General features: G+C 40.4%; 1 protein-coding gene across 1 annotated transcript in view; it reads left to right on the top strand.

The window, feature by feature from the left end:
* Positions 1–10,078, top strand: part of mthfd2l.S (methylenetetrahydrofolate dehydrogenase (NADP+ dependent) 2 like S homeolog) — a 17,985-nt gene extending 7,907 nt beyond the window's left edge. The window contains exons 2-8 of the mRNA XM_018254287.2: positions 527–711; positions 1,549–1,671; positions 2,705–2,857; positions 3,674–3,781; positions 4,445–4,537; positions 6,564–6,689; positions 8,282–10,078. Of these exons, the coding sequence (XP_018109776.1) occupies positions 527–711; positions 1,549–1,671; positions 2,705–2,857; positions 3,674–3,781; positions 4,445–4,537; positions 6,564–6,689; positions 8,282–8,421 (928 nt within the window). The 3' untranslated portion in view covers positions 8,422–10,078. The remainder of the gene's footprint in view (positions 1–526; positions 712–1,548; positions 1,672–2,704; positions 2,858–3,673; positions 3,782–4,444; positions 4,538–6,563; positions 6,690–8,281) is intronic.
* The last annotated feature ends 2,752 nt before the right edge of the window (positions 10,079–12,830 follow it).

The raw sequence follows: 12,830 nt of genomic DNA, 5'->3' as shown, positions 1-12,830 counted from the left end.
GAATTTAATAATCAGCTCTGTAGCATCAGCTTATATTACAGACCAACCTCATTTTCTGCTAGATAATTAGTGACGACCCCTAAGCTTAGCTTCTCAACAGCTGCTCAGAGCCCACTGAGCATGTGAGTGTCACAGACACTTTCCAAGATGGTGACCCCCTGTGACAAGTTTGAAGTCCTGGATCATTGCTGCTATTGAAAAGCTGAAACTTTAGGTTGGCGCAACAAGTTCAGTATATAAAATATGGCATTTTTAGGGTTTAGTTCTCCTTTAAAAAAGACAATTTGTTAGGCACTTTGTTGAAAATATGATTAGTAAACTTGGACCCTGGGCTAGTGCTTCTTTCTGCTGAAAAATGCACCAGGGTAGCTTCTATTTTTACTGTTCGTACCATTGATGTTCAATTTTAGATTAATTTCTACCACGCAAATTTTACCTTCTTATTCACTTTATGCTGGTTATTTGCACAGATAATCTTTTTCTTTGAATTGTACTGTACTAATGCTGAGACTCCTCATTGCTGCAGGAATGAGGCAGTCATCATCTCTGGCAGAAAGCTGGCAAGGCAAATCCGGCAAGAGGCACGGCACGAAGTGGAACAGTGGGTGGCAGCCGGCAACAAGAGACCACACCTCAGTGTCGTTCTGGTTGGAGACAACCCTGCAAGCCATTCCTACGTGTTAAACAAGACAAAAGCTGCTGCAGATGTGGGTGAGTCGGTACCTGCCACAGCCTTTTATTGTGACTCATTAATGCACCATTTACAAAACCTCCAGTGTCTTAAACTCTGGGCAGTTTATGGATTACATCACTATCCTGTGCTAATAAAGCAAATTCAGAGCTGATAAGAGGCTGACCATCAGGGCGGACTGGGGGGCCCGGGGCCCACCGGGATTTGCTGTCCAGGGCCCTCCTATCGCGACGCCACACAAAGCTGCTCATGCGCACACAGAGCTGCACAGAGCCACACAGAGTTGTGCGGCACCCCAAATTGGTTTATATTTTAGGACCAGGAGATCAGGAGAGGGGGCCTGGCCCACCGTTTTTTTTCCAGGTATCCCGCCGGGCCAGTCCAACCCTGCTGACATACAATGTACAATCCTCTTGTTCTGTGAGGTTGCCACATAGTGTTGTGCAACTGCCAGCAATTTCATCACAGGGGTCATGTTAACATGCCAACTGGTAGAATATAGGCTTGGGAAATTGTCGAGGAATTTGCGACTGCTATATAAAAGGATGATAACCATTGGAGTCCTAGCGGTTCCTTTCCTATTGTTAATTTTAACAATGTTGCAATGTACAAAATGACACTTTTATTATAATTATTACTACTATTATTATTATAAGCAATCACATTTAGGGGCCTCTTTATCATGCTGTGTAAAATATTGAAGATGAATATTACTGGTAATGTTGTAGATAGCAACCAATCAATAAGTCGAATTCAACATTCGCCTACAATTGGTGATGTTTGTCTCCAGTGTTTTACACAGCATGATAAACAAGCCCTTAATTCTATATGTGCTCTTTACTCGTGCTCTATTTCAGGTATCAGCAGTGAAACTATAATCAAGCCAACATCCATCACAGAAGAGGAGCTCTTGGATCTCATCAACAAGCTCAACAACGATGATCATGTCGATGGGCTTCTTGTGCAGCTGCCTCTCCCAGGTAAACCATATCTATATGCAATCTAATGTGGAACTCAATGGGGTGCTTAGTGCACATGAGTGTTTCACCTGAGTCTCTCCCTGCTCACTTATAGCTCTGGGCTCATATTACAGTAGGAAGGGGGGAAGGGAGGGAGAGAGGAGCAAACTGAGCATGCTCAAGCCCTAGCCCTGGAGGTTTAAGATGAAAACAGGAAGTCTGATACAGAAGCCCATGTGTACACAATAGAAGGAAGTAAATGCAGTGTTTCTTTTGACAGAGGACTCAGAGCAGCATTTCTTTGAGGGTTTACCGGTGTATTTATACAGACCTTTCTGATAAAGCTTAATTAATTTTATTCTTTCCTTTCCTTCTACTTTAAAGGATTCAGTCTGCCCTGTGGGTTTGTGTCCGTGGGATTTATAAACGTATTTTAATAACTAGGAATGCACTGTATCTAGGGATAGCTGTTTTTGTAGCATTCAGTTCTGGGGAATGCCTAGTCATGTGACTTTAAAATGTCACACGGGATATTTTGATGCACTGTGAAAGCAACTAATTGTTCAATCAGACACATCATCCGAAGCTAAAACAAATGAATCACACAAATACACAAAAATGCTGTTTGCAAATTAAGCGTCTTGCCTTCAGCTATAGCCAAATACTAAATACTCCATAAAGATTTGGGCAGAAACAATAACCAATTCTGAACCCCAGTTGCATTGTTGTTTAAATGTTTAGGGTACTGTCACATGGGAGCCTTTGTTAGCAACATCCCATGTACATTACCTTAAAGCTTTGGGCTTTTCAAATGTTCATAGCCAGAAACTATGGATATCTATAATAATGTGCTTATGAGCAGTTATTTTAGCGTTGACTAAGCCTTATCCATCTAGTGGTGAAATTATCATTTATAGAATAATTTCCTTGCTTTTATTGATCAGTACCTTATTATTTGAGCATTGAGGGTCTTAAATGACTTTTTGATGGTCCTTGATACCTGTTAAAGAGCCTTACTGACTCAAAATAACTTTATTCGTTCACTTTTTTATAGAACACTTAGATGAGAGGGCGATCTGCAACGCTGTTACTCCAGACAAAGATGTAGATGGTTTCCATGTGGTGAACGTGGGCAAAATGTGCCTGGACCAGTACTCCATGCTGCCGGCCACCCCTTGGGGAGTGTGGGAGATTATTAAGAGAACAGGTAAGAAGATGAAAGGCTTGTGGCTTTCTCTCTGAATATGATCTTACTGCCATAGCAATAAATGATTCTTACATGGGTTGTTCACCTTCAAACAACTAGTTGTTTTCAGATAGATCACCAGAAATAACGACTTTTTCCAATGACTTTCTATTTGTGACCGTTTTTCTAATATTGAAGTGTAAAGTGTCATTTTTCAACTTCTAAAGCAGCTCTGGGAGGCGGGTCGCCGACCCTGTAAACTGTTCTAAATGGATACATTTAGTTGATACATTTCTTATCTTTGTCCCTGCTGAGCAGAATCTCTCAGTTTCATTACAGGCAGCTGTTAGAATTGATACAATAATTGCTAATGCAATGTTGCTGATAAATGTTGCAAAATTGTAACAGTTTAGAGTCTGCATTAGAATTATTGAGTTGCTAGACTCAAACACCAGAGAACTTTAAACTTAGATTTTGGAAAACCAGTAAAAAAGAAATAATGGAAAGTAATTGAAAAAAGTCTTTATCAGTTATTACAATACAGTTTTGAATCCTATATAAAAGGAACATGATCTTTGGCCTAGAGCCATTATATGGTCATTGAACCTCTCTCTTTGACCTACTTACAATACTCTCTATCATAACTTTGAGTGAGGTTTCCAGCAGGTTCCCAAATGCAATATTCAAGATACCTGAATGTTGTTAACCTGAGTACCTGATTCTTAGGTCATTTTATACTATTTTACATCTTTGTGATAATGTCTTTGACCTTTTAAAGGAGATTTTTTGAACAGTTCATTGCCAAACAACAACAAAACCTTTTCTGTGTCCTCCCAGGAATCCCTACTCTTGGGAAGAATGTGGTAGTAGCTGGAAGATCTAAAAATGTTGGGATGCCCATAGCAATGCTGCTGCACACGGATGGAAGGCACGAGCGTCCTGGAGGTGAGCCTCTTAGAGCAACGAAGTCCAAATATAAAACAGTATAGCACAATGTTCCCTTGTATCACTGTGCTCGCTGACAGTTGCTCATTTCTTTGGCATATGGAACTGAAATGTCTTTCCAATGACGTGACTTGAGTACAGTGCTGCTATGCATTTTTCCAATATGGAATATATTACTATTCTGTATGTATACTGCTTAAAGGACCAGCTAAATCAAAAGAATGTTTTAAAATCGCAAAGCCTTTATTAAGAAATAACTTACCGAAACTCTGCTTGCGCTCCTCTTCAGAAAAGGCGACACGGCGGCGATCCATCATGCAATGCTTGATTTCTCCTCCCTGGCTATCTCCATTAAGGAAGGCAGGGAGGAGAAATTGAGCGCCACACAATGGATTGCCCAATCGCTTTCTGAAAAGGAGCGTAAGTGGAGTTTCGGTACTTTTTTTCTTAATAAAGACTTGGCGACTTTAAAGTTTAATTTGTCTTGGTGTTTTTTTTTTGATGTTACTGGTCCTTTAAATAACTGAAGACTGTAGTTACCATTTCTTTCGGAAGCATCAGGAATATTTGAATGTAGCTATGCATTATATTCTTCCTACACAATTTCACCATATCACTGCCTATTTCACCGATATATAATCTCTGTTCTCTCTGATGCTACAGGCGATGCTACAGTGACAATCTCTCATCGCTACACTCCTAAAGAACAGCTGAAGATGCACACCAAACTGGCTGATATTGTCGTTGCAGCTGCAGGTGAGCTACAATCTGGAGTAAGGCTTTGCAGACTCCATAACTGCCTCTTTTTATTTTAGCCATATCTGATTTGAAGTTAAACATTTAGGGTGGTGGCAGACGAGGCTACTGGGGGAGATTAGTCGCCCAGTGACAAATCGCCTCTTCTTCGGGTGACTAATCTCCTCTAAATTCCTTCCCGCCGGCTAGAATGTAAATTGCTAGCGGGATGGCACTCTGATCGATTCGGCTTTTCCTCGTGAGGCAACTTCGGGCGACTTTGGAAAACAAAGCATTCAGAGTGCCATCCCGCCGGCGATTTACATTCTAGCCAGTGGGAAGGCATTTAGAGGAGATTAGTCGCCCGAAGAAGAGGCGATTTGTCGATGGGCGATTAATCTCCCTCAGTAGCCTTGTCTACCACCTCCCTTACACTGGAAAAAGCAATCCCCAGACATAAGTTCATTATTTGAAAATCTTGAGAGTTTGAACAAGGGAGGAAATAATGTCCTGCTCTTCTCATGAAGCAACCCCCAATCACAATGCAATGGCAAATACATTTAAAGAGGTAGAGAAGCAGGAACTAGCTGCTTAGTGTTATTTATTGGAATGCTTTGAGCACTAGGCTCTTTATCAAGTGTAATACATTGGTGCAAGATTCAACCATTTAAAGGAACAAAAGGGAAGTGGGGTAGTTTACATTCCCTCCCCCACAGGTCACAAATCGCGACTACCAACCAAGTCCAATTCTATGATAGTCCAAAAGGATTGATCAAAAAAGGTAGTTAAAGTGCATGTAAAGTCTAAAATAGAATAAGGCTAGAAATGCTGTATTTTGTATACTAAATGTAAACATGAACTTACTGCACCACAAGCCTAATCAAACAAATAATTTATGCTTTCAAAGTTGGCTTCAGGGGGTCACCATCTTGTAACTTTGCAAGACTAAGACTGTGCACATGCTCAGTGTGGTCTGGGCTGCTTAGGGATCGTCATAAACAAAGCTGCTTGAGTTCTGCATGGCTGGGAAGTAAGGCGGGGGCTCCCCCTGCTGTTCATAAGTATGATTGTTTCCCTGCTCAGCAGTTAGGGACCATCTGACAATTCCTATCCACAGCAGTAATTGATGGGAGAATTTCACTGCATACAGACAGGTTTCTTTCAAAACGGTACACAATTTTTTAAAGTATATTGGAGATAGGTTTCTTTTTCATTAAAGAAAGTAAAAATGGGATATTTTTTTTGTCTTATTCCCATAGTCAATATTGTCCAAGAAGAATCCAATTCAAACAATCAATAGAGATTTTTCAATATTTAGGAAAATCCAAATATTGGTTGAATCTTGCACCAATGTATTATGCTTGATAAAGAGCCTTGTGCTCGAACATGTTGGGCCAATAAATAACACTAAGCAGCTAGACTGCCTGTTCCTGCTTTTCTACCTCTTTAAATTTATACGTGCATTATTGTGGCCTTCAGTATAAAAAAAGCTGCAGCAAAAGGTGCTTTGTAGTGTTTCATCGGAGATGAACAGAGAGAAGTAAAAATAAGTCCCTCCAACCTGAGACTTGAATATATCCCAAAGTAGAGAAAAGTCCAATATCTCAAGGATTTTACTCTCAAACACAACAGCATGCAAAAAAATCACTGCTGATCACAAATCCTGAATAAATGTATAAAATTTACCAATTGGAGAGACTGTTGCTCATTTTACACTTCTACCTCTTGTAATATTAACTATAAGACCTTGTGGCTGTTGGTGGATGAAGTGTAAATTTTACTGCAATGATATATGCTATGCTATATGATATTACTATAACCAAAATTCACATGGAAAGCAAAAAAATAAACTACAGTAAATTGTTAATCACAATCACAGACTTCAAAGCCACCTTCCTGAGTTGAAAGTGGGATACAAATCTGATGTTTCGTCCTGCAATGCTCAATAGCATGCGCAACTGATACAGGAGTATAATACAGCTTATATAATATAGTCTGTATACAAAGATGTGGTTTACTGAGTGCTGTATGGTTTCATCCTGCACAGGCATACCTAACCTTATAACAGCTGACATGATAAAGGAAGGTGCTGCCGTAATTGATGTTGGCATTAACCGCGTGCAGGATCCAGTTACCGGCAAACCAAAACTTGTCGGAGATGTGGATTTTGAAGGTAAAGTGAATAGTTCCTTTTTGTTTGTAATATTACTTGTACTATTTGTGCTTATAGTTATATACAAGGAATGTAGTTGACTTTGTTCTAATTTGTTTAAGGAGAACTAAACTCTAAACATGAATATGGCTAAAAATGCCTTATTTTATATACTCAATAGCAGCAATGATCCAGGACTTATATTGTGACATTTCTATTCTATGTGTACTGTATATTGTGAGTGGGTCCCTAAGCTCAGTAAGTGACAGCAGCACAGAGCATGTGCAGTGAATCAGCAGAAAAGAAGATGGGGAGCTACTGGGGCATCTTTGGAGACACAGATCTTTACTGCTAAAGGGCTGTGGTTGCCTTGGGCTGGTACAGAAGCCCAACACATAATGTACAACATTTCTAGCCTATTCTTTAGTTAAGCTTTAGTTCTCCTTTAACCTCTGCTTTAAACATGCCTCCTATATCCCTTTATTTGTAAAACTTCGACTACCTACTTCGCCACTTCAAACCTACCGAGCTACAATGTTAGCCTTCCCCATAAGTTTTCTAAACTTTCTCTGATCGAGGAAAATCCTTTGATCGATGGATTAAAATCCTTTGAATCGTTCGATTCGAAGGATTTAATCTTTCGATCGAAGTATTTGCGGTAAATCCTTCGACTTCGATATTCGCAGTCGAAGGATTTTACTTCGAGGGTCGAATATCGAGGGTTAATTAACCCTCGATATTTGACCCTTAGTAAATGTACCCCTATGTGTCCTGTATATTGTAAGTTGGTTCCTAAGCTCAGTAAGTGACAGCAGCACAGAGCATGTGCAGTGAATCAGCAGAAAAGAAGATGGGAAGCTACTGGGGCATCTTTGGAGACACAGATCTTTACTGCTAAAGGGTTGTGGTTGCCTTGGGCTGGTACAGAAGCCCAACCCATAATGTACAACATTTCTAGCCTATTCTTTAGTTAAGCTTTAGTTCTCCTTTAACCTCTGCTTTAAACATGCCTCCTATATCCCTTTATTTGTACTGTCTGAGACCAGGAACCATCTGGGTATTAAAGTTTGTCATTTAATCTGTTCATAGTTTTGGGTGATTCATTCTAGTTATCATAATAGACTCCTAACAAAAGGCAGAAAAGGCAGTGCTGGGTAAGCATGAAACGCGTTAGGCGTTAGAGGGAATACTATACATGTTTTTAAACTACTGATGTGAATAAAATTTATATTTTTTTACTTTAATAGCATGTGTTGGAGAAATTTTTGAGATTGTGGTTTTACCTCTGTTTGGTCACTAGAGGTCTCCGACATGCTTACTAATAGTATTTATTGCTTCTGCTCCCAATTTGATTTAAATAGTCCTAACAAAAGGAACAATGAGTTCTTTAAAAGACAAATAATAACTTGGATACCTGTCCTATCAGTATCAGTTTCCTTTGTATTTTGCAAGAGTAACTACTGGTCTTTCAGGCTGTGTCTTCTCCTGCTTGCAGTATTGTAAACTAGATATTGCGTGATTTTTAGGGATTACCCGGTTCTAAATGACGTAAATCCGCCAATAGGTTGTAACATGAGGCCCGTGTCGCTAACTTGTACCATTTTCTCGTTCAGGTGTAAGAAAGAAAGCAAGTTACATCACTCCGGTGCCGGGGGGAGTCGGACCTATGACTGTTGCCATGCTAATGAAGAATACAATCATTGCTGCAAAGAAAATGTTAAAACCCACAGAGCTCCAGGCCCTTGCCATGTAACATCCGCTCCGTGATTTCAATAGGACTTTACATTCCAAACCAACTTCATGAACAGGCCGAAGATAAAAAAAAAATGCAATATTTGTATTTATTGTAGAAAAGTCCCTGGTTTAGGGGGATGACATTATTTATTTGAATACAGGGTTCTTGTTCGGCATGTGTAATGCGGAGAAGGCTTTGAGGGATGCTTTTAGTCATTTCTACATAAAATGCACACTCCCCGTGCCACTGTTACAGATAATATGGTGAGGCCAAAGAGGTAGCTGCACTTTGCATCTATGATGTGTTTAATGCTGACTGTGGTGGGGGAACACATAAAATGCTGCAGTTCCTGCCACCCCACAGAGGCTTTACGTCAGGGCTCCCCAACCTTTTTAACCCGTGAGCCACATTCAAAAATAAAAAGAGTTGAAGATGCAAAAACTTCATGGGGTGCCAAATAAGGGATGTAATTGGCTATTTGGTGGCCCCTATGTGGACTGGCAGCCTACAGGAGGCTCTGATTGGCAGTACATCTGGTTTTATGCAACCAAAACTTGCCTCCAAACCTGAAATTAAAATTATAAGCACCTGCTGTGAGGCCACTGGGAGCAACATCCAAGTGGTCAGTGAGCAACATGTTGCTCACAAGCTACTGGTTGGGGATCACTGCTTTATGTCATAATGCACTGATCATTACATATCAAGCTGACTATAAGCCTGTTACTGGCCATACATCTGAGCTGCTAGCTTCTCTGGGAGACCTCTTATACATATATTCAGTTCTCATAGTGTCTGTTATCATGGAATTCCTGTTGGCAGCTGGATATCTCGTAAAAGGAGAATTCAACCCGTAATAAAAAAAAAAAAACACCCTGCCCTAGGTAGACCCCCATTTCTCCTACCTCCCAGCCTACCTGCCCCCCAGGCAAGTGCCCCTCATTTTTTACTCCTTTTTACCCCTCTGTGCAGATTCTGGCCTCGGAGTTCACGGCAGACATCTTCTTCTTCTTCTCCGGTAATTTTTTGACGGCATTTTCAGCGAAAAATCTTCTTGACTTTCGGCGCGTGCACAATGCTTTGGGACCAGAAATTTACTCCAACTGCGCATGCACCGAAAAAGACAGAAGAAAGAAGATGGCGCACGTGAACTCCAAGGCCAGAATCTGCACGGAGGGGTAAGTAAAAAATTAGGGCCATTTGCCCGGGGGCAGGTAGGCTGGGAGGAGGGGGGTTTACCCAGGGGTCTGCTCAGGGTAGGGGGGGGTTTAAGTACGGGTTAAATTCTCCTTTAAGCTCGGAAATTAGCCAGATTGCTTTCAGGTTTATGCCTAGACCCAGAAGAATATGAAGACAGTGCTGCCTACCACGTTACCATTGTATGAGATATTTTCATGGTCAGCGACTCAGGTTAGCAAGTTAATGAGGGCTCTTGGGGTTATTTTAAAAACCCGTAAATCATACTTGTGTAATTTTACTTGTTTTTATGCCATGTATAGTATGCTTTGAGTGGAGAATGTTGCAGCGGATAAGAGTGTTTGGAATGCTGTGGATGCTGAGAGAGTTTAAGATTCTGAGGGAAGTGGATTCCTCCACTTGCTTTTTCATTTGTTTCATTACATGAATGAGATGTAGGTACCATTCTGGTATTTATTAAACTCTTATTCAGTCCAAAAAATTGGCAGTGTTGTGTTTTTGCCCTCGGTTGTTTCAACTTTTTACGTGCCAGTTTGATGTCGTACGTGGAGAGGCATACTGACCAAGGTAAGGATCCGTTATCCAGAAAGATCCAAATTAAGGAAAATCCTATAGACTCCTTTTTATCCAAATAATCCAATTTTTTTTAAAAATGATGTCCTTTTTGTCTGTAATAATAAAGCAGTAGCTTGTACTTGAGCCCGACTAAAATATAATTAATCCTTAGATTTTCTAGTAAATGTAAGGTCTGAAGATCCAAATTACGGAAAGATCCATTATCCAGAAAGCCCCATGTCCCAAGCATTCTCGATAACAGGTCCCATACCTGTACTGATAAGTTAAGGCAGATAGTTGAACTAAGTGCTGGGTAGTTGAGCCCATACCCAAAAAGATATCCGGCTGACACATCTGAATACGTGCCGGCTTATTTAAAGGAACCACGAGGATATCGCATTTATATAGAAGGAACTCTGGGAAGGAAACCTAGAATTGCTGCTTAGTCTCCTTTTCATGGAATACCCTATAGGCTGATGCTCACCCACTGGATTTTAACACACAACCAGGGCAGTTAATGATCAGATCCCAATTACAATTTCGTTTCAATTGAATAACAGACGTACAAATAGTATATTTTTTATTACTGATACAATTCAAACAAAGGGCCACAAAGGTATGTTTGTTATACTTGCACTACTGATATATTTGCCTACACACATTTAGAGATCCACTATGTCTCAGATACATATGCACTCTTCCGGTGCTATTTACAGTGACAAAATTGATAAGAAAATGTATATGCACTGGTGGTGCCAATCTCCCACCACAGGCAGATCATCTAACCAAGAGCCTCTGGCTGGTGTTCCTCTTTGGCCTGCGGTACAAGTCTTATGAGCACAGCACCAACATCTTTTGTCTCTGGACAACACTTGTGCAGTAAAAAAATCTTCAATTTCTGGACAGTTGCAGTAGATCTAGAAAATTTTTCAGCATGGGAGGGGTGGAATTTTAGCCTGCTCAAAAACAAAATACAGCAAGTTGCTGTATTTTTGGAGCCAATAAAACATCTGAAAACAGAGTGTCTCTGGTATTTACCCGGTACTGTATGTAATATGGGGCAGCATAAGAAAGATGTTTTCTTTTAAAAAACGTCTTAAAAAGGTGACCTGGCTCACGTTCAGTGTTCCAGTTCATCCTACAGGACCCTCATTTGCATAAAGGTCAGTGCTCTGTACAGTCAGTTTAATACACTCGGTAAAAACCATTCTTGCTACAAGTACTAAATCATGGAAGTAAGAAGAATGTCCGTCACAGTCACTGTATTATGTAGTGGCGCCTGTGTCAGCAATAAATAGTCAGTTCCAATAATTAAAATGGGTGTCTCTTGGCCATATGGGGCAGGAGTGCCCATACTTTACTAATGTGTGGTCTACTTTTAGCAATGTTATCCCATTATGATCTACAGCCATAACAGTATTTGTTAGCATTATGTTCCATGGGAAATATTACTTAAATATTGATTTGAGAGAATTTATATTGCCACATTGAACAAACAACTATTTCTTATGTAACCTTAACAAAATAAATATCTGAATGAAAAGCATGACACATGAGGGCGATTTAGACCAGCCGTTTGTTGACAGTGTCTTGAGATCTACTGATCAGCAGCTAAAGGTCTACTGGTAGATCCCAGTCTAACTTTTGTGCACCCCTGGTGTAGGGTATGTGTTTCCTTAAAGGGCATGTAAAGGCAAAAAAAATAATATCCCATTTTTACTTTCTTTAATGAAAAAGAAACCTATCTCCAATATACTTTAATTAAAAAATGTGTACCGTTTTTATAAGAAACCTGACTGTATGCAGTGAAATTCTCCCTTCATTTACTGCTGTGGATAGGAATTGTCAGATGGTCCCTAACTGCTGAGCAGAAAAACAATCATACTTATGAACAGCAGGGGGAGCCCCCGCCTTACTTCCCAGCCATGCAGAACTCAAGCAGCTTTGTTTATGACAATCCCTAAGCAGCCCAGACCACACTGAGCATGTGCACAGTCTTAGTCTTGCAAAGATGTTACAAGATAGTGACCCCCTGAAGCCAACTTTGAAAGCATAAATTATTTGTTTGATTAGGCTTGTGGTGCAGTAAGTTCATTTTTATATTTAGTACACAAAATACAGCATTTCTAGCTTTATTCTAGTTTAGACTTTACATGCCCTTTAAGAGGTGTACATTAGGTAAAGTTACTATCAGAGTTGGGCCACATTGGCCAGATGCCCTAGGCAACCTGGCTGGCGCCAGCTGAGCATGCGCAAGCTGACGCCAGCACGCATGCGTAAGCTGACGCCAGTGCACATTTGCATGAATGGAAGTGCAGGAGGATAGGGAGTGAGGGGACCGGACATGGGGTAGGAAACAGAGCAGGAACGTGCCTGGTGCCCCCCAGCTTTGCGCCCTAGACACGTGCCTACTCTGCTTACCCCTAGTTCCAGCCCTGGTTACTATAGTATGATGCAGAATGACCAATCTGTAACAACTTTTACATGGGGGTCTGGTATTACTGATATTGATTTATAGAATCTGATTTATTCCATTCCTTTATTCACATTAATATCTCAGAAAAATATTTTTAAATATGTTATAGATAAATGCCACTGACTGGATTGAATGATACATGTGATTTAATATAATGGCAAATATAAAAGACTGCGGTCGTAGAAAGACGCACTATTCTATG

The sequence above is a fragment of the Xenopus laevis genome, chromosome 3S, assembly GCF_017654675.1.
Source record: "Xenopus laevis strain J_2021 chromosome 3S, Xenopus_laevis_v10.1, whole genome shotgun sequence".
In the NCBI taxonomy this organism is placed as follows: Eukaryota; Metazoa; Chordata; class Amphibia; order Anura; family Pipidae; genus Xenopus; species Xenopus laevis.
This window is presented reverse-complemented; position numbering and strand designations above follow the sequence as displayed.